Here is a 24,160-nt window from a genome sequence, read left to right as displayed (position 1 = left end):
ACCTGAAACTAGTCATGCGGAAAATCACAACAAAACCTGTCAACGTGGGGGAGGAGGTGAGCAGGCACACGGATGTGGAAGTTAAAGAGGTAAGCAAGTTATGTTCATTTTTGGAAGGTACAATAAAAAGTAAGTTAATTACACCTAAACTTGTGAAGTTAGGCATGGCATAATATGGACTAATTTGACATGAAATATAATAAATTGGCTTACTTTAGGACTTCTCTCACACACACTAGAGTACAGTAGTACTTTCAGTAGTACTTCTTATAGTTAGTTAATCATATGATTCTAGCTAGGTCAAGGACCAGGAGCCCAAATTAAAGATAGGGCTTTCTGATTGATCTTGGCCCATAAACAGGCGAAGCATGCAATCCAAATTTGGTACACTGGTCTGGTGCTGCTGGTTATTTTAACACTTTATGTTTATGTTGAATTTTGATAGCTTTGAGTTCTATTGTTTGATTGATGTTACATAATAAAATGTTGTGTTACTTGAGTTTTGGGGATTTGAAAATGATTGAATCTAGTGAAACATTTATTTATTTCAGTTTTCCACACCAACAGTGAGCAATTAAACACCCCAGGAATTACTGTAATACAGTTAAAATACTATTATAAAAAATATTAAAATCAGTGGAACAAAAAGAGAATTAAATTTTAAAGCAAGTCTGGAAATATATTAATAATAATAGGTAATTTATAAAATTGACTGAACTTTCTACTAGACCTCTCTACTTATTTAGGCCCTGTTTCTGCTGCCAAGTAAATATTTTTTGAATACCATATTTATACAGTATATTGTTGGCAGCGGAAATAGCTCTCATACAAATTTATATACCATATTTTCCCCTCAAATTTGTGGATAAAATACAATATTCATAAATTTATACTGTATACTGTACCATTTTCTGCTGCCAATACAAAATACCATATACAGTATTTTGATTTTAAATGTTTTTTCTTTTATTTTCTCTTTATACTTTTATTTAGCCTTCTGGCTAACATAATATATGTAATGTATGTAAGAACGCACCGTCCAGAAGAACGTGTGCCGCCGATTTAAAGGCGTATGTTCAATAAAGTTATTATTATTTCCTGTTAGCTTTTTACACATGGATGGATAATCTATAGTCAACGAAAGTAAGGAACAAATTCACAACATTTGCAAACAATCTGTTAGGAAACAAATATTTTGAGAAAATTAAAAAGCAGAAAAAAAACATGACAGCCAGATTTATAGAGATAATTTAGCAAAAATTAAAAGACAGTATGGGGTGTGCGCACTATTCGTTAAAACAAGTCGATAACAAAGACTGTGAAAGCAGAGGCTACAACATCACCAAAGATACCGTGACAAATTCTTATTCGGGCAAGGAAGGAATAACCTGTCCCCATTTTGGGGGATCGAAAGGCAGGTTGGGTAAAAAAGATTAATTTTAACATGACCACTCAAGATAGTACTTGTAGCAGAAACAGGGTGTTAAAAAATATGGTATAAAATATACCGTATTTTATACCATATTTTTATATATTTTGAGGATATATATAGCAGAAACATGCCCTTCGACTGTCTTTTCGTTTATTTCAGTCTTTTTTTTCCTTTTGTGTATTGTTATGTTGATACTAATCAATGTTATAATAATATACGCCACACCTGACACTACAGATCACATCAATGGTGTATAATTATATCTTAATTAGAGATCTCATCTTATCAGATTCACACCTCAATTAGTGAAATATTATAAGGTCAGGGGGTCTAATAAATGAATCTTCACTAAAAATGACCACTCATGAGAAATAGTTTCATATAACTACTGTTTGAACATATCTTAGATCATAACATATCTCCAAGGTGACCTAAACCTAGAACAAAGGCATAGATTATAGTTGAAAATGAATAGACATGATGACAGATTGTTAATTAGGTCTACAGTAGTCATATAATAATATGGTGTGTGGTATGCTTGTGTTATTGTATCATGGTTTCCAATTTGCCACCCTTGGGAATGCTAATTGACTTGCATGATGATTGTGTAGTTTACTGTGATAATTATATATGAATACTAATTTAAAGAAAACATTACCTTAGGTAAGATATCAAATCCACAGTAACTTTTAAACAAAATTATAGGTATTTCTTAGTTTTATTGACCATATTATTGCAAAAAAAGGAGGAGGAGCCACCAAGTGCCTACTGTACTATTAATGCCAAAGATTAGGCCATGCAAAAAAGCTACGGCGACGCTCACATTTTGGCAGCGGAGTGGCGTATCATGTGTCACTACCAATCGGCTGGTAAAGGTTTCAACTTGACCACTTTTTAACAAAGACCTTCGACAACCTGTGGCCCGCACAGGGGATTGTTTCCTTTTGTCGATCACCGCACCACTTTATTTCTTGTGGCTACGGCACTACATTATTTATCAGCCTGTTGGATCTCAATTTAAAAACGTATCTAAAATGTATTCATTTAGACACCATGGCAAAATCATATTCTACTGCAGTCTGTCAAATACTGCAATAAAGCATTAATTCAGTTAATTTAATAATTTTAGCCAGTCATTGCAATAAATAGTGTGTATGATTAACCAATAAAAGCTTTGGGTATTCAATCTACTGCAGCAACTGCAGTACAATAATTTTTACAAAAATAAATCTTGTTTCCTAGTATTTGTTATGTCTAAATATATTTCCTGTTATATCTGATTTCAATGTTCACATTATGAAATACCTAGGTATGTCCCTTTGGTAATTAAGCAATGAGGAAAACATCTGAATCTTTTACATCAGACCTCATATGGTGTCATTTAAAGAAAGATTGAACAAGAAAAAACAATGTCTAAACAGGGAGGTATAAAAATAAGTACCTCACTGGTCTAAATAAGTATAAGGAAATATACGATACTTTTTCTTTTGTATTTGTTATATTTTATATTTGTTATTTTGAAGGTTACACCTTTGTAATATAAGTGTGCTTCAACTGATCTTAAGGTGTGAGAGAGTTTATACGTTCGTTATACACATTTTCGTTGCTGCACATAACCTTACATATTGGGTATCAAATTGACCGGAATTGTACCAGGAAAGTTCTAAACTACATTTGAACAAAATCCCCAATCAAGTTAGGGGCCAAAATGTGGTCAAAATGGCCCACTTTTCCCCACTTTCGATGTTTGTTCGTTATACAAATTTCTGTTTCTGCACGTAACCATACATATGGGGTATCAAAATGACCGCAATTGTACTGGGAAGGTTTTAAATTACATTTCAAAAATTTCCCGAGTCCGGGTTAGGTGTTTGAGAGGATGGTGGGGATTTGTGCTTGGGCTAGGAGTACAGAGTAGTAGGCTATCAATTTGACCAGAATTATAGTACAACATTATTAAAGTATTTTAATTATCCCTGGGAAGGGGCTGGGAGTTTGGGGTGGGGTGGTAGGCCTTTCAACATGACTGAAACTGTACTGAGAGTGTAATGTACAAACTACGTTTGAAAACTGGCACTTACAGTAGGGGTTATGGGTTGGGATTAATGGCTTAACACACATCTTAAACACATCACCAAGAATAGATTGTTGGAAGGGGAACGGGTGGAGGTAATAGAAGTAGCCTACAACATAATTTGAATTGTACTGGGAAAATATACTACATTTGAACTGTCCTAGGGAGGAGTTAAGGTTTGGTTATTGTGGTGGAATGGGAAGAGTAGAAAGAATATAAGCTGAGGAAGAGGTAATTCAGCGGTATCCAGATTAAATATTTTATTCAATATGCAATCCAATATGACACGTCTATTCATTTACATAGCTTCCAAAGTACCGCTTTGGAAGCTATGTATCGCCCTCTTATTATGACCATGGAACTATAATACGCTAAAACGTAAAATAATACATGGTTGGGGCACACCTAGTTGCTATGAAGCCATGCAACGAGCGTGATTTTGATCGGTTACTTCGACTCTCACGGCCAGTGATCACAGAGGCGGTCTATTTGAACTGGTTTGCGCGGACCAATCAGGATGCTCAGATTTAATGCGCTGTAATCAGTTGTTATTCCTTATTATAGTTCCATGTTATGACGCTGAAGTTGTTGAATTAAAATGTTGGGTATCAAAATGACCACAATTGTACCTGGAAAGTTCTAAACTATATTTCAACATCATCCGCCATCTTGCATCCAACATAACCGAAACTAAAGTTGAATTGAAATTTGTCCTGTGAAGAATTTGTTTTTAAAAAGAGTGTGGGGTGTTATCTGAATAGAGCTAATTAACTCAAATAAATGTTAAGATTTCTTTCAATTGTGTTAAATTTTCAATCCGGATCCAGTACTTTTTTTCTTTTTTTTCCTTTCTAGTATAAGTTTCCTTTTCAACATCCAACACTGGTTTGCAGAATATCATAATGAATAGTGAACTTATCTTTGAATTCACTTACTCACTGAACTTATAAATTTCTAATTTTTATTTTTTGCCTGTTCCTGGTTCATTAATAATTCACTTTTGTTTTAAGGCTCTTCCTTGTTCCTCTTTGATTCATCAGTAGGTCTATCATGTGATTAAAAAGTGTTTAACTTCTGTTTTCAGTTTTATTCTTGAGATGCTTGCAATTGTGCATGTACTGTTGAATAATAAAATACAAAAAGTTGATATCATGATTTTTTAAGTTCTTTGACGTGAGACTATATAATTCTTGTTTAAAGATGTATATCCCCCAAAAGATGTATAAAATCTGACTTTGAATTGACCATTTTGCAGTTTTAGTGAAGTTCACTTCCATAGAAAATAAAAGAACACAAATTATGATATAAAAGTTAAATTTAACCAATCCAATTGTCTGTCTGACAGACAATTTGACAATCGCTTGCTTAAAATTACAGTTTTTTCAGGTAAACAATTTTTTTTGCAGATCCAATTTTTGGTCAAAGTGAATAACTATTATGTGACATTAAAATGGCATATTCAACAAAAAATTAAAAAATAGAAGATTTTGTTGAGGGGACAATCTCTAAATAAGCTCATAATATACAGTTTTATATTTGATTGGTTTTGGAAACCAATAAATAAGTGATTTCTATGCTGACAATTGTTTTTTTATTTCTGTTTAATAGGAATTGATAATGGGCTGAAAAGGTATATGATGATACACCATTGCAAAATGCATTTTGTATACCTGCTTGTGATTGTTCCATATATTGGCAGTAATTATGGTAAGTTATATTCAGATTGACTTTGGAAAGGCACAAAGTTTGTTGAACTCTCATTTGATGGCGGCCATAAATGAACTATCAATATTTGTAATGTCTCATGAAGTTTAGCAATTTAGTTTATGCATCAGCCAGCGGAGTAATGCTGAGGCCAAAAGGCCCCTGGTTTTGGCAATCTAAGGAGCCCTCCAACACTTAGGACAGAGGATCATGAAGAGCTCCCGTTGGGGCAAAGTCACCGGCTGGCCTGTTTAGCGTTTTTCAAAATTGTTTAATGCCCGTTTTAAGTTCAAATTTTAGACTGTAAATACCATAAACTTCTAATTCTGACTTTCGTGTGTCATCATGCTAAAATTGTGATCAAACAAAAGACAACCCCTTCAGACAATTAGCATACAGTAGTATTTAGGTACCTGTAGATTCAATCTCAGTCTTCAATATTTAATTTTTATGGAGTAAAATGTATTTGATTGATTGATTATTGAACATAAACTTTTTAAAGGACCATTTCCTAAATAATAGTATACTATTATATATTATTTACTGTATTCTAAATTATATATTTTTTTATGGGCCCCTGGTATTAGCCAGTGAGGGCTCATAGCTTTTACGCCACTGACATACAGTAAGCCAAAATGGACAGTGACCCCAACCTAACTCAGATGTGTACATCTAAGGTACACTGTATCTTCTAGTATAAAGTCATTTCAATGGACATTCACACTTGTATTGAAGACAGGTATGTCTGCTAGGATATAAACTCAGTTTCCCAAAAAAATCTTATTAAGAGATACTTTATATTATAATAACAAATATTTGGTGTGGGGCTATGTTTTTGAATGGCTCTGCTAGAAGAACTGTGTTATATAGATTATATTATTATAATCATAAAATGTTGACCTTATGTCAACACCCTGGTGGCTATATAAATGATAAGGATTTATTAAAGCTACAATTCTAACTAAACCATACTGTAGGCCCTATACCCAGACTTATGCAAAAACATATTATATACTGTAAAAGATTAATTTTATATGGTAAAGATAATGTTACTGTATATGTATTATAGAACAAGAAATAGTTCTAACAAAAAACCCCGCTCGACTTTTTGACGTAACAGATTTAATTATTGTTCTTTCTTCATAATTCATGATTTATTATTATATGCATTATCAAGCAAAAAAATATTTAAAAATATTTTTTTTTATTTCGACAATCAAACCAACTATGACATTTTCTTAAACCGAAATAACAAACTTAACACTAACCTTCTTCTTTAAAATGTTCATATTAAAGTATTAACATTTAAAGTTTATACAAATTAAAGATGTCATCATAGTTAAAAATTATGATTCATTGCGGTATGTAATAATCTCTCTGCACCAAAGTGGTTACTGCATAGTAAATACACTGAAGAATCTTTTATTCAGGTGTGTTTGGCTCTGTGGTCTTTGATTGCGTCTATAGCATTCGAGGTACCGAGATTGAGTCACCTTGTGAAAATAAGATTTTTTTATATCTGTATTGTTTGTGCAATTTCATTTCTTAGTGTATAAATTTTATACTGTACGCATGATTTATAATTAAATCTGGAGAAAAAGTAACTAGTAAAGTAACGGATTGTTTTATTCTTGTGTATATGGCTCGATGTGCATTGATACCGGCTACTGTATTCTGCGTTATCAAGATCCATTTTTCATAAATTAAAGATTCTGACAAAATCAATCAATCAATATCTTTTAAAAATCAATTACAGTATCTTTATTTAAATCAATGCATAAACCTATAATTTGTCATACAGTAGTGACAAATTAAATCTAGTTATTATTTTTGTTTAACAATCAGTAAATGCAGTACATTTTGTTTAAATATAGTCTGTCCTGTGTATACAGAGCAAAAATATAATAAAAAACTAAACTATAGTAATGTACATATTCCACGGATGGAGAATATACTATGCTAGGGATAACGATGCAAAATTAAAAGTTAATACTTTTCAAATAAATTATACATTGCCTGTTAGTATTTTGTATCAATATTAAAAGAAAGAATTATGAAATCTGACTTGTAATTTTCTAATTGTCTAAAAAATTGCCGAAAATAATCTTTTTTAGCCACGGACGAAGTAAACAAATTTTGCCCTTAGTCGGCAAATGTATGAATTATTATTGTAATTCTTCCCAGTGTGTTGATTCCATCAACCAATCAAAGGGCGAAAATCCAAAATCGTTGAACCGTCAGCCCTAATACTGTAGACACAGACATGCTTTGGGTCGAACAATTTGGACCTATAAATTAGTCGAGTTTACAAATTCCCAAACTGTAGTAATATAGCTTTCGTGTTGATACAGTTTCCTAATGATTCCGTCCGCTGGGAATATAACTTCCTAGAGATGCGGCACCAAAATCTTATCATTTATGAAAGGTAAAATGCTTAAATTAAGAATATCAAAACAAACTAGATTTGAATTCGTCACTGTGCTGAGTTTGGGTTATCCGCCGTCGATACACTTTGAAAAACGCAGAAACGTTTCCGATCACCTGAAGTCAAATAAATCTGTGATGAAAGGGATGAAAATACTACTTTTTTTATTCGTCTGGCCATATATGTTGAAAACACAACATCCAATAGGCACAATTTTTACTGGAATTTATATACAATTTAACACCTTTAACTTTTTTCTGAGGAGCCACAACAGATTCAAATATATTGTATAGTATAAAGCATGACATTCAAATTTTTAGCCATGAGGCCATCATCAAAATAAAAACAGTGGTAACACATGCAACACATAATTGATTAACCACAGTTATATTACTATTATAGGCAAAATAGGGCATTGCATGTATAAGCGGGATCTATGAATTCGTATTTACAACTCATCATATCCCAGAGTTAAAAAAAAAATGTTATACACAAATTTGCATTAAAGTGCATATTTTCAAGTGCATGATTGCATTTAAAGTTTATGAAAATTAATAGATATGAACATGAAAAGTATGAAGAACAGAAATCAAGGGCAAAAACAAAACGGCAAAAAAAATGCTCGAAACGTGCAGAAAGTTGATTGTTAGAGAAACGTTCTGCACAACAATCGAGAGAAATGAAACACATCAAATGCGAATAATGAATGAATTTAAAATTGACAACCACCTGTAGTGCATTCAAAAAATCTAGATAGCATATGAGTGTATCGTTTTCATAACCCACGATAGACCAATTAAACTTTCAATTATCTTTATCAATATCTCGGTGCTTGGGAATTCTCTTAGAAATTGCTTCATATATTCTACATGTCTCATAGAAGCAACGTCCATCTTCCCCTTATTAAGGTTCACTCTACAATTTATGTAATAGACAATTGTAAGTAAATCTAAAAAATGACGTTCTTTGTAATTGTGATACTTTATATGGTGTTGAAATAATGCATCTACTGCCCATGCCCTATAACTCAGATCGTCTCCTTTCTTTGTATGTACGACTATCCAGGGAGTTACACAAGGATTTGTGTCATTTCTGTTATTTTTTTCTCTGAGGTTAAGCAATGCCATATCAAAGTCCTTAAGCTCCTTTATTAATTCTGCATCGTTATTCATTAAATAATGGTGTTTAACTACCAAACCATGATGTCCTACACCATAATCGCAAAAGCCGTTGGGATAGATCAGGTTACCTCCTAGCATGTAGTAATGTAATGCTTTATTCTGGTATTTCATCATATCTTCAGCAGAACATTTTTGACGTAAGCATGCCAATACATTAGTGATTAACTCTCCTACCAGTCGGTACAATTTTGTCCTGAACATTCCATCATATCCCTTCATCACAATGTCTTCAATGTTTTCAACAACTGACATTATTATTTTCTCTGTAGGTGTGATTATTTCTGAAATATTAGCATTGTTCTCTATCAAGTCTAGGGTTGTTTGATTTGAAAAATCCTGCGACATCCATCGATCAATTTGCCTTATTAAACTGTCTGATTTAACGTCTTTTAAATCATCAAGCAACTCTGCAAGACATTTTGTAGTCATTGGGTGGTTCAGAAGCTTAGCTTCAAGTACTGCATAATCATCATGTGTATTTACATTTGTAATCTTTAGCCTATTACATATTAAGGCATTTATTATGTGTCTTACATTGCATTGTCCATCTTCAATACTTGATATCACCTTTGCCCACAAACTTCCTTTAATTATTGTCAAAGTTTTGCATACATTGTCACAAAGTTCCCCGGATAATTGACCAATCAAATTTTGTTCAGGAATAATATAATGTGGCAAATTTCTGTGTTGATAGCAATTAGTCAGCCAATCTAACACTTTTCTAATTGAATCCATCGTGTTTTCTAATACGATTCTTTCAGACATCCATAGGCAAGCCGTCTTTAAGTAATATGAACAGTATGGTTTCGGTGTACTGGACTCGTAAATATGCTTCATGACTGCTTTCAACGCAACCATGCAGTTAGCAAATGCTTCAGGCATATTGTGAATAAGCTTTTTCTCAGCAATGGAAAAAGATAATCGCCATTCAGCATCTTTTGACAAACTGTTTTGACGTCCAACAGCAACTACATGGCAATCAAGGCAGGAGATCTTGTTCAATAGTTCCTTTGATGGCCAGTTACTTGGCCTTTTCCTTGTAAAATACTTGTCAGTGATAGATGGCCATGATTGACATGATAAGCACAGTACTGCATCAGAATTAAGCAGAATAGATGCTATTGATGGACCATGGATTTCAAAAGTGTCATTGCCTTTCATAAACCCTGCTAGATACTCTTTTATAAAATCACTACTATTCAGATAACCATCACTGTCAATGGATTTCTGCAACTGCTGATTTAGGAATTTGTTATCAATAACATGTACTTTAAGCATTAGATATGCTGGATCATCTTTAAATTGTTCAGCTATAACTGTTTTGCTGTTGTCATCTTTTTCATAAGGTTGCCAACATACTGTTGGGATTGGAATTTGAATCATGATATCATGGTCACCACAAACAAACCTAGGCATGCCTTCAGCATAACTTCCAGTAGATAAAGACTTCATGAGGTAACTTCCGGTTCCTTGTACTTTCTGTCTTTGCTTCCAGCCAATGTTGTCTATCTCCTCTTTAATTTCCATAAAAGAGATATGTGCCAATCTGTCAGTTGTTTGACATGCAATTAACTCATTTGCAACTTCATCCATAATGACATCTTTATTCTCTGCCATCACTGAATACTAATCAAAATATCACCTGCTTTTAAACACATCAATTGTGTGACCTAAAAAATAATGACAGTGGTATTAATGTTCATCCTCAATTGGGGAAATTCGGATTAGGTCGAAGTAGGTCCTTTACAAACCCACTGCAGCCACAGTGCAGCGCCTACCACAAACGACAGGGGCTGAGATGAACCCAGTACATCGGGGTAACCCCTGCTCTTAAGATGCACTTGAACTTAAATGTGTAGGCCTACACCGGACCTCTAGTTATATTAAGTCTTTATCCGAGAAGACTTGTCTACCACCAGAACTACAGTATGGTCGAGGAGAGCTTTGAACATTTGTCAATTGTATTGCTACGGTTTGTGGCACTTCGGCCTTAACCGCTCAACCACTCGACTCGATAGGAAACGGTAAAATTTGAGGATATTTTACAAAGAATAATTAGCTGATTAAATAGTGTAAATAAATTAGCTTTATTTTCTATAAGAATTCTTGTAACTGTACTGTAATTTACCTCAGTTTATTTAGTACACACGGTGTCTTTTTCAGTTAAAGGCACGCCTTGTGCTATACAGTGAACATGTCAGTTTGCTGCTTTTAGATATGCACAAATTACCTATGATTTAATATCTAACCAATCAAGCCTGTCATTTAAATATTCAATCCACTATTTTACCTCTAAAGCATCCAAAAACTAGTAAAATCTAATACAAACTTACATCAGGGGGTGAGTAGATTACGTTAATCAAATCTCACGACAAACATATACTGGGCCTGTGAAGCTTTATGAATTCATACAACACAAAAACTGTTTGTTCACTGTTCAATATTATTCCAGTTCATTCAGTTGTTCCATAACAAAGAAACATGAACTGAGGTCGATATTTTTGGCATTATTTTAACTCAACATTCATTGAACCATACAGTGTATTATACTTTAGTTCAAGTATATTATAGAATATACAACAGGGCTTAAAAATGGTAAAATACAGTGTTGAACTGAACCTATTAAATTGTAAATTTTAACTTGTAAATTTTTAAATTTTTAGCAGTGTTTTGATCATCACAGGTATTGGCACTGTTCTTTATCTTCAGTGACTATAAAATAATATTGTGAGGAGGCTATAGCCTGGAAAAGATGAATGGATGAACTAGGTTAGGTATAGCGGCAACCTAAGTTTTGAACATTGGTGGAAACTAATTGCTAAAGCATATTTTGTTGATATAATATATTAGTTCAATAACCTATCCAAGCAGTTTTTTTCTCTTTTGTGAAAAACAACCACATTAATTTGTCAAAATAATATAGAATATTACATATACAGAAATATAAGAATTAACATGATTGTTCCAAAGCATTATAATAGGGAGTTATACATTTATAACAGAAAGGTCTCTGACAGCACCAAATATTAATTAATAAATGGAAAATAACACATTCGGCTTTCTTTTTTAGGCTTTTGCAACATATTTCTAATCAATCAATATGAAATAGGTTTTTAAAACATCCATAACCATATCATGTTTGATTTGTTTATCCTCTACATCTCAAATGTATTTTGTGATTGAAATTTAATCACAGTGGTTATAGTATATTCTTCTTGCAATACAACACCAAGTTAAAGTAATTAGAATATAATATTGTTTTATTATTATGACCTTTGAAAACATTTAGGTCATGTGTTTTATGTAAAATTCTCTCTGAACTAGACTACCTGAAACCAGTTTGTCCAAAAACATTTTTTTTCTTAGTATTCAAAATGCATAATGAAAACCAACTATAAAAGATTGTCCAAATTTGAAAATGTTCTTGCTCAAACAATTATCTTCAAATTTCACTCGCTACAAACTTTATTACAGTTATTCTATAAAACATAGCACACAACAAAATTTAGTACTATAACCTATACGCTTCCGGTCATACATCAACTTTTTGCACACATGCTTTTACATACTTGAATGTCATGTTTGCCCAAAATTTGTTTTATTAAATGCAGAAACTCACATGAATCACAAAGATCACCTATAATTCATCAAAACGACAAATTAAAATCTAGTATTATTCTTGTGACCACAATTTTGTACATTTTACAGTATTTAGCCTTAAATTTTGGAATAACCAAAAAACAATTTCCGGTTCAATAAATAATGATTTTATTTTAAGTATTTAAATTGTTTTCTCTTTTTCAAGGTTTTGGTCAAAATATAGATCAAACAGCTTCTTTTCCGATTGAAAATACATCAGCATCTAATCATGGAATGAGTGGTTCTGGTGTGCTGATCAGCTCTTCAACTCTTAATCCACAATCTCAAACAACTGAAAAAACCATTAGTGGAATACAGATACAGAGTTCAACTGCTGAGAATAGGATTGATTCAACAAGCTTGACTGTAACACCACAGACTATTAGTCCAACACAATATTCAACTAACAAAACTGAAAGTACCAATACTATAAATAGTATTTCTACAGCTTTGTCTAATCCCATGCAAAATTATTCTAATAACCCATCAGAGAGCAAAAACAGTAATAGCGATTTACTCAGTGAAAACACTGAGACAACACCCACACCTGGGCAAATTGGGCGAGGTGCTCCTCATTTTACTACAAGAAATCTTGATCTACCCACAAAACAACACACTATTCCATATAAGCATAACACAATTTGGATTCCACCCAAAAATAAAACAGCTCCGGTCTCTAGACCAAAATCCACTTCGACACTACCAACAAAACCACCAAAAACAAAACCACCTAAGCATAGTATGATTACCAAAAAGTACACAAACATTCCAAGAACAACAATTCCGTTAATTCATACATCAACGAAACATTGCTCAATATACACAGGAACACTCTTAGAATTAATTTTTGAAAACAATAGCCAATCACTTTGCAGAAATCAAATTGAAGAAATACAAAGTGGAATTAGAAAATATGCAAATGAAGTAAATGATATAGAATATTATTCTGTGTTATTTCTCAATGACTGTAATATTTGTCAAGCACATAATGAGACACGGGTTACTTTAAAATTCTGTATTCAGACAGAAGAAAGTTGTAACTTGGATGCCACTAAAAGGATTTGGAATGAGATGGATGATCCAAAAAAAATAAAGGATTTAGAATCTTATATTCCTGTTAAGGTAAGGTTGGAAAAGGCATTTATATCCTGGGAGTTTTGCTATGATATTTGGGACCCAAATTCAGAGGCTGGTCCCTCTGTAATCATTTGACATAGAGAACTGATTTTAATTATGTATAGATATTTAACTAAATAATGATATAGACAATTAAAATTGGATTGGAAATTGTTTGTCTGCCCCACACTGGAAGTTAGAGAAAAGTTTTATGAGGGTCATTTGTATTTTGATTTGGTAGTTGTGTAGTTATTTATTTAAAATTTTTAAAAACATAATTTATTTTACAGATTGTATCGTTGACCTTAACTGTTACTGAACAAGAATCCATGAATGTTTTACCATTGAGTTTAGGGTTACTAAGTGTTGCATTTTTCATTTTGATATCTGCAATATTTGTAAGTTTATAAAGAAATCTTTTGTTCCATCATAATTAGCATTTGTTATTCATGTTCCTATCATTGGCATGAGCTGCATTCAAAACGTGCCTGGATTTTGTCCGGCGCTCTGAGAAAAGTATCACGAGCATTGAACTAGATTCACATCGAGCACAAATTTGGTTATCCGTTGTCAAGCGAGGTCATTCATGCTTACTGCTGATTGGGACGAATGAAAAAAATCGTACCATTTCAGAAAACAAATGCCTTTTTATCCATCACTACGAATTTGGAGTCTCCTATGATTTACCACTGAACCCATTTTCCACGGCATTTTTCTCAGGGCATCGGCGCAAATCCAGGCGTGATGTGAAAGCAGCTTATAAGGTCCAATTTTGAAAGTCTAAAAGAATTTCAGTTTAGTGATTATTCGTTGATTTTCTTGTATATCATCATTATTTCATATCATTATTATTCAACATTTTGTTTATGACTTATTTAAAAGTACCCAGTATCTGAATATGGGACATAATGCTGTAGCTACCAAACCCAGGGTTGAAATCCTGGCTATTCCATTGTCCTTACAGCACCCAATTGTGAAATTGATAGCATGTTTAAATAAAAGTAATACTTTTATATATCTCTGCAGATTTTTCGTGGAAAATCTAAGAAAAAGCATTTAAAAGATCGTTTTTACTTTGATGGGAGCACAATTCAAGATTGTCTTGATTCTGAAACTAATGGGAATGTGTCCTTTAGTCTGAACAAGGTTAAAGATCGAGAGTTGAAGCATATGTCACTCTTAGTCCCAGCTATCAACCTAGGTTTGGTTATAGAAGAGGATCAGAAACCAGAAAATGTAATAATATACAAGTCCTTGTATAGCGCCGAATTCCAATGAATGTATCATTGCTTATGGCGCTGTGAACTCAGATTTTACACTTTTCAACTACTAGTGTTTGATTGAGTGATTTTCAGGCTGTGTCCATGTTTTGCCATTAAAAAAATAGAATTAAAATGTTGTTTTTCAGGGCAGACCACATTTTTGCCATTAAATTAATGTTGACGGAGTTTGATTGTGTTTATATAGAGCAAGTCAAATGGAGTGGTTAAGGCAGGGTCGCCGTTTACCATACCTAAAGAGCCAACAATATCGGCACATGTTCAAGGCCAACTTGCTCCTAGTTCTGGTGGTGGAACAAGTCTTCTCGAATAAGGACTATAAACCGTATGTCCAGTGTACACAGTTTACCCGTGTGTACTTTAAAGAACCTACAGTAGTTCATCATTTGAAACCCTGGTGAACTTGACATTTGAAGCCCCTGTATCGGGGGGGATTACTAGCTATCTGATAGGAGAGTGATTAAAATTTACTATTGGTAATCTTTGGCCACATGTGACTAAAGACATAAAATATTAATCCTGCCACATGACTGTATATTACAGTATAGTACAATCTAAAGTGTAAAATAATTTGTAAATAGCTAGTGAGATGGTATATGCACATTGGCTCACATAACTGTACTGTACTGTACTATATACACTCTAAAATGCTATAAAATTAGTCAACCATTCTGATGCATTCACATCGGAGAGAAAATTCTTACAATTACTATAGGTTACTGAACTTTTTTTACATATTTTAGGGTGCCATGTTTTCTAACAATGAATCTTTTTTAGGGTATATCTCTGGAGATAAAGTTTATTCTAAAAATGATACAAAATAAATTACCTTTCACAGTTCTTATTACTTAATAGTCAAAGGAATTTGGGTTCAGTAATTTATATTTATAAAGTAATATATATCTTCACCAATAGCCAATAACAGGGCTAGAAAAACCCATTCTATCATAACCAATAACCTTTTTCTTTTGTTGTAGGAATTCCCATCGCACTTGTTATCTGTAAGTGCTTTGAAAATGTACTATACCTATAAAGAAGCTATTGATGAGGAATTCAAGGTATGTTTGAATCACGCCATAATATTGTTTGTGATTTTGTGAAGATGGTTATATTGTAACCCTTTAGTGAATGTCATTCTACTATATATGGCATTCAGGGAGAGACCTTGTGGGTTGAGAGGAGGAGAGACTTGTACTTATACCATATAAGTTGGTGATTGAAAACAATAATAGATAATTTGACCATTGGTTAAAGTGTTCTTGAAGATTATTTATCATTGTGCCTTAATTCGTCAGTACCTTTTTATCGTTAACACCTATGTTTACACATACAAAATTTCTGGTATAAGGCTATTTAGTATTAATGTTGTGTTTAAATTTGAATTATCAACTCAACTCACTACACAACTAAAATAGAAAGACTCACATGCTGTTAAAGATGTAAAAGATAAAATGAATACATTTCACTCCTGTGTATAATTGGTATAACAAACGCAATTTGTGTAAACACCTTGGTATTTTAGTCTGTGGATTACCTTATGCCTTGCAAAAGCTGTCTACACTATCAAATTATTTTGACAAAAACATTGAGATTTACCCAAGTATGGTGGTGATATGCCAAAATATGGTAGTGATTTTACATGTCCATATATGGGCACATCACATTTTTTTGTCACAAAAAGTTTGATAGAGTAGACAGAGCTTAAGACATGCCAGTATTATGGTATACATCTAAGAGTAGCTTTAGGAGTACAGTGTTATTTTATCACAGTTTCTAATCTTTGTAATTTTGTTTTTATTTTTTAGTCTCTACCCAATTTTAGACGGAAAAATCTACCTGTAGGGATGGGAAACAAGAATCGAATACCACACATTCTTCCAGCAGTAGACACAAGGGTTGTATTGTCCTCAATTAAAGATAGCAATGGATATATAAATGCTAATAAAATAAAGGTAAAGTAAATGTTGAAAGTTAAATGTATTTATTCTTGGTCCACAAGCTAACTGGCAACGGAGGAAATTTGAATTAGGCCCTCCATGAACCCACGGCAGCCAGCAGATCAGCTAACTGGGAGACGTTCCCCTACTGTTTTCGAATACTGTACCAAGTTCTTGCACTATATGTACATGAGACCAACGGCTTTACATCTCATCCGAAGGACGAGGCAATGAGAGTAAAGCATCTTGCCTAAGGATGCAATCAGTATGGTACAGACAGACTTGAACCCATGCCTATCACATGCTAGTCCGATATTATCATTACACCATCACTTTCCGGTATATAGCACCCGCCACTATTCCCAGTCAGTCTCCCATCCAGAATGCAATCGGACCCAAAGTTGATTAGCTCCGATGATCTGACGAGAACCGTTGTTTCAATGCAATATGGCTGTAAAGTACAGACTATAGCTTTTTGCCATTGTATTAGAATTCTAACAATTTATCAAATATGGCATCCATTTGAATTTTAAGTTAAATGCAATGGAAGTAAGCACAATAACAATTCTATAAATAATAACCATATTGTAAGAGTAATTGCTTTAAAAACAGATTCTGTACTCACTACACATATTACATTAAACAAACAGTAAAATAGATACAACATGCAACTATATAGTAATAAAATAAAACAATAACCATAGATATAAAATACTGTACATCTAATAATAATAATTTATTGGTACAATCTTTTATAACAGAGGAACAGTCTTTTGTAGAAGAGGTTCGACCTCATAACAATGTGTTAATGAAAAAAAAAATTGTAATAATTATAATAAGATTACGGTATTATGTCATAAATAGAAAAAATCATTTTTCAAATAATATAGGTATTGTACATACATTTCATAATGAATGATACAGAAGACTCTAATTACTGTACTATAGTGTCTATCTAGCTACAGTATACAATAATAATTATAGATTTTGTTTCTCATGATTTTGATATATGATTATTAGTAATTATACCCCACCCTCAATTTTTTCTTATTTAGTTGTAAATATGCTTGTTGTTATTGTTGTTATGATTACTACTTTTTTCTGCCAAGATGAAACATTTTAGCAATTTTGGTTATATAGTTTATAACATTTCAACATATTTGTTTGTTAGGGATACCAATCATCTCAGCCTGCATACATTGCTACGCAAGCTCCACTCAGTAACACGTGTGTTGACTTCTGGCACATGGTTTGGGAACAACAATCACGCGTGATTATCATGCTATGCACAACTGACGAAGTTGGCAAGGTGAGTGAAGGCAGTGACTATTGGCACGGTCAACCACGGTCAGCACAGTTGACCATGTGTCTGATGCCGTGTTGTTATCGGCAATTCTGTGTCAGTGGACAACAAAATTTAGACCAAACATGAAGGTGCATAGTTGGTCATGTCAATAGCAAAGAATGAATTTGATACTTGTGGTCAACAGTGCCAATATACAAATAATGAATGTTTATGAGTGAAATGGTACAAATAATTTAATGAGTGAAAGATGAAAGTAAACAAACTTTCATGAAATTATTTGTATCATTTCACTAAATATAAAATATTTGTTTTATTACACACCTATGAGAGATGAGGCCTAAACCATTCAAAGAGGTACCGCTCCAATTTTTGACGCAGAAAAAACAATTGTAGATGGCGCACACTACAGGTTGATCAAACATGATCAGTCAACAAAAGCCTAGCACATGTGTTTGCTCACTTACTGCTCTTAGAGCAGTAAATTTTTCATCGAATGAAATATTCTCTCCATTCAATGAATACAAAATTATATTTATAACACACCTACATTTATTCAAGTTATCCATCGTAAATCATTGACAAATGCTAGGCCGGGAAGCTAGGCCAATAGTTTACTATAAATCCTTCACCTAGATTTACTTAACGATAACTATAGTCTATTGCATCTTTTCAGAATGTACCACAGTATTGGCCAAAGATAAATGGAATGGAAGGGGCTCTTCTGTTTGGAGAGATACTGGTTAGTCTTGAGACAGTGACAATCACAGAGCACCACACAGTATCGCATCTTGTTGTTAAAGATATTCAGGTGAAATTTGAATTTGTTTACATTTGGTGATACACCTTGATGTGTCCAATATCTGTGTGCACCATGAAACCCTAACACAACTGAAATAATACATTATTGTCAGCATATTACTGAACTGTACTAAGCTTCAATTCTTGGCAATATGAAATATTGTAATAAAGATAGAAAAGCTTTTTTTTTTAAATAAACAAGTGATATACTAAAACTGTTTAGATGAAATGTCCAGAAATTGGTAGTTAAATTCCATAAATTTAGTTTCCATTTAGACTCCTGATTTACTGAAATCCAGTAAAACACACAGCAAAAGCATCTTCATTTTTAAAACCATTTTTCATTTCTTATTTCAGAGAAATTTATGTCGACCAGTTAGTCACTATTGGTTTAGGTGGCCTGTTGCTGGGGTGCCTAGAAGTCCTTCAGATATTACAGGTTTGCTTTTACATATACGAGAAAGTGTGACAGAAAACCAAGGACCAATGGTAGTTCACTGCAGGTAGGTTAAAATACTTAACTAATTATTGTCACTGACCGATATGGTTGTAGTGAAAAGATTTTACTATTTGGTAGCATTGTATTTTGAAATATGTCAAGACCTTTTTGAGTATAAAATGCATTTTTTATTTTACTGGAATGTAGGTTTTTAACAAGTAGATCTAGTTAAAGCACTGTATATAAATCATAAATAACATACAGTATCAAAATGTAGAAAGTGTTCATTTTCAGAATATGATTTCATTTTATAACGCACCTATACAGTATCCTTATTATCTGATTGGATAATATTGTATTGCTTGCCATTCAGTATTCTACTCCACAGTAAAGGTTATCAAAAGAGGTATTTCCGCAGCCAAAGATTAAATGATAATTAAACAATAAAAATTAACCGATAAAATTCATGTGGAAACATATTTTAACCAATTCCGCTCAAGAAAATTAACCGATAATTATTTCATTCAAATTGGTTAATTATTGGATTGGTTAGGTCGAGAGCTTGCTTGTTTGTAAATGTGGTCCTGAACTGGGTGTAAATATGGTCCTGAACTGTGTGTAAATGTGGTCCTGAAATGGGTGTAAATGTGGTCCTAAACTGGGTGTAAATGTGGTCCTGAACTGTGTGTAAATGTGGTCCTGAACTGTGTGTAAATGTGGTCCTGAACTGTGTGTAAATATGGTCCTGAACTGTGTAAATATGGTCCTGAACTGTGTGTAAATGTGGTCCTGAACTATGTGTAAATGTGGTCCTCAACTGTGTGTAAATGTGGTCCTGAAACTGGGTTTAAATGTGGTCCTGAACTGGGTGTAAATGTGGTCCTGAACTGGGTGTAAATGTGGTTTTGAACCGGGTGTAAATGTGGTCCTAAACTGGGTGTAAATGTGGTCCTGAACTGGGTGTAAATGTGGTCCTGAACTGTGTGTAAATGTAGTCCTGAACTGGGTGTAAATGTGGTCCTGAACTGGGTGTAAATGTGGTCCTGAACTGTGTGTAAATGTGGTCCTGAACTGTGTGTAAATGTAGTCTTGAACTGGGTGTAAATGTGGTCCTGAACTGTGTGTAAATATGGTCCTGAACTGTGTGTAAATATGGTCCTGAACTGGGTGTAAATATGGTCCTGAACTGGGTGTAAATGTGTTCCTAAAATGTGTGTAGATGTGGTCCTGAACTGTGTGTAAATGTGGTCCTGAACTGTGTGTAAATATGGTCCTGAACTGTGTGTAAATATGGTCCTGAACTGGATGTAAATGTGGTCCTGAACTGTGTGTAAATATGGTCCTGAACTGGGTGTAAATGTGTTCCTGAACTGGGTGTAAATGTGTTCCTAAAAAGTGTGTAAATGTAGTCCTGAACGCGTGTAAATGTAGTCCTGAACTGGGTGTAAATGTGGTCCTGAACGCGTGTAAATGTGATCCTGAACTGGGTGTAAATGTGGTCCTGAACTGGGTGTAAATGTGGTCCTGAACTGGGTGTAAATGTGGTCCTGAACTGGGTGTAAATGTGGTCCTGAACTGGGTGTAAATGTGGTCCTGAACTGTGTGTAAATGTGGTCCTGAACTGGGTGTAAATGTGGTCCTGAACTGTGTGTAAATGTGGTCCTGAACTGGATGTAAATGTGGTCCTGAACTGTGTGTAAATATGGTCCTGAACTGGGTGTAAATGTGTTCCTGAACTGGGTGTAAATGTGGTCCTGAACTGGGTGTAAATGTGGTCCTGAACTGTGTTACAATTTATACATTGTGTATGTTGCAGTGATGGCATAGGACGGACAGGAACACTGCTAGCGATTGATATTGGTATGCACGAACTTGAGGACACGACACATGTAGATGTACCACATACAACTTGCATGGTGAGGAAAGATAGAGGGGCTGCTGTTGACAATGCTTTACAGTATAACTACATCTATCAGGTATTATAACACACCTAAATATATTCTTGTTATTTGATTGGATGATCGTGGGTCACGAGGCATGCAATAGTCTGCACACTCTTGACATTATGTACAGCAAGTAGTTTTTTTTGTACAAGAAAAACCCATGTAATAGCACAATCCATTTTTTGTTTTGCATTAATAAAATGGCACTCATTTAAGTAACATTTTTGTAGAGCAATTAATGTACTATTATTTAGACCAAAAAAGCACTTAAATTGGATCGTTTGTATAAATTTTACTAATTATTGGGAACAATAAGAACAGGATTGAAACAAAACACATAAAGTTGATTGATTGAGAGTGAACCCCAATTGTACCTTTGGATGGATTCTGGAGTTGAATTTATACATCAGGGTATAAAGTTTAAATACCAGGGGGATGTACTGTACATTTGTCATTAAATGCACATTTTACTCAAGTAAACAGATATCTATATCTTTGTCAATAAAGTTATGTATTAGATATTTATTTCAGGTTTATCAATATTTTACAAATCTTTTTTCATAAACAGGCTTTGTATGATTACTCTCAGCGACTTTCACGAGCCAATCAGCAAGTTGGATGGTAAGCAGTAGTCCAGCATGTTGGCATAACAACCTTAATCATTGGATTTAAGGAGATTTTAAGATTTAAGAAGTAATACAGTACAGTCATTCCTAATGAGTCGGTAACACATTCTGATAAAATATATAAAGATAAAAGGGAAGTAAGTGTCATGTAATGTTTGGAACAGCTGAAGAGCCATCCAGTAATTATTTATTATAGTTATTCTTTAATATCACACTGACTCAAATTTAATCCCAGCCGAGGGTATAAGTTCAATGCCAAATTTGGTTTGATTTTCAGCAAAAAATTCTAGACCGTATTTTAAATTAATATTAGCAAAAAGATAAATATTTTGGCACATATGGTGTTTCATATGTATAATACTTGAGCTCATATACATATTTTTCAGATAAAAATCTAAATGCCGACGGGTGGACTAACATAAAAAAAAAGACCATTAATACAGCCTGCAGCAAGTCTAAATATAGACATTTGATTCTTCTATTAATTTATAATAATAAGTCCAAATAATCCAAAACTCAATTTTTTTTCCCTTGGTGTTTGATCAGTGGTTCAAATAATATTTTGAGAGTTTCCTCAGGGTGATACTGTATATATGATACTTGTGTGGTTTCCCGGTGATTGTATATAATGTAAAAATTAATCAGAGGAAAGAATGTGCTATTTATAGGAAGGAAACATAATTTTACCAACATCTTGATGTATGATTTGAGTTTATTTTCTTTTGATATTCGTATATACCAAAAATGTATTCTTTGCTTTGTTGTAGTATATTATTTTAATCATATTTAAAACTGCTTAGATGATAAGTTGGTTGCACTTAACATCCAGGGTACTCCTGAAATACCAGGCACATGAGTTGATTTATGTAGGAATTAGCTGGTTCAATTGTAACAGGCTTCCCAGGTCAAACTTTCAAATGGCTTAAAATATGATTTGTATTTACATATTTTCATCAGGGCTGTGACAATTACCCAAAAAGTGCACAAAAGATAACGAATTATATGCCAGTTCAGACAGTAATAAGAATAATTTAATAGTTTCAAAATTTGAAATAGATGAGTGTGCTGTGAGTGTAGTGATTGTGTAAAGCTGTCTACACAATCAAACTTTATGTGCCCCTATAATAGACATGATGATGTCATATCACTACCATATTGGAGCACATCACACTTTTTTTGTCAAACTAGTTTGATAGTGAAGAGCTGTAGACAAGACAATTAACAATTTTAATTATTACTGTATATTACACATTTTATTAAAAATATCATTCCATGTATATATACAGTATATTGTATTTGTCAATAAATACATTTTTAAACATAACTGTTTTAAATTGTTTGTGGCTGTATTGTATTTACCTATAAAGCTTGGTTCCCACTTGGGCACAATGCGACATAGCTGCAACACAAGTGTGTTGACCAATAGCAAGCAGCCATTGGGATGAGGCGTCGTGTCGTGATTGGACAAATTGATGGCAGCAGAGCTTACATTCTATTGTTGCGTCCAAGTGATAAAACTTACTGTACTGTCATCACACAAATTCAGGGACAAAAATTTACGACACGCACCATGAGATACAGGACCATTCAATTTATGATACAGATGATATAGAAGCTTATATTACAGTATTTCGTGTTTTGTGGTTCAATTTGGAAACTTTAACTGTATGTTATTCTAAAAAAAAACCACTTTTCGCGCCATCCCTTTAGGCAGTTATATTCAACTGGATGGAAGCATTGGGAAACTGTATCACACGGAAGCTTATAGTTTACTAAGGCTGAAAAAATAGGAATTTGTAAATGCTGACTGGGCATGCTCAAACCCCAAAGCATGTCTGGGAGAAGAGAGTCTATGAGATGTATGCAGACAGTAGTCTGTAAGACCTGTTCAAAAAACAATGGTGAATATTTTTGGCAAATGGTGTGTATAGATGAAGATAATTTTTTTACTGGAATGTTGGGGTATGTGGGTCACTACCCGTGCCTAGAAGTAACACCCCTACCCCGGAATATGTACAGTACTATAGTTTCACTTAGGATCATATTTTTGTTCTGTACAGTTAGCCACAACCTTTGTTCATTTCAGACTATAGTTATTATACTATTTTATTATATAAATGTTTACTACTGATTGTTAAACCAAAATAATTGATAATAAATAAACATTTCTTAAATTATTAAATAGAATATCAATAAAAAAAAAAGCATCCTTTAATGAAGAAAGAACACATCAAAAAGTTGAGCAGCGTTTTTTGTATGA

At 33.4% G+C, this 24,160-nt stretch overlaps 1 protein-coding gene across 1 annotated transcript; it reads left to right on the top strand.

Moving 5' to 3' along the window:
- The first annotated feature begins 14 nt into the window (after positions 1-14).
- LOC144854631 (uncharacterized) lies at positions 15-23,224 on the top strand. The gene is made up of 12 exons (XM_078712563.1): positions 15-129; positions 5,115-5,213; positions 12,622-13,577; positions 13,862-13,969; positions 14,598-14,807; positions 15,829-15,909; positions 16,657-16,803; positions 17,960-18,097; positions 18,768-18,902; positions 19,250-19,395; positions 21,148-21,307; positions 21,843-23,224. Exons 1-12 carry the CDS (start codon positions 15-17, stop codon positions 21,897-21,899), a joined length of 2,352 nt encoding a protein of 783 aa, XP_078568689.1. The 3' UTR covers positions 21,900-23,224.
- Positions 23,225-24,160: the final 936 nt, after the last annotated feature.

Source organism: Antedon bifida, chromosome 10, assembly GCF_963402885.1.
Source record: "Antedon bifida chromosome 10, ecAntBifi1.1, whole genome shotgun sequence".
NCBI lineage: Eukaryota > Metazoa > Echinodermata > Crinoidea > Comatulida > Antedonidae > Antedon > Antedon bifida.
This window is presented reverse-complemented; position numbering and strand designations above follow the sequence as displayed.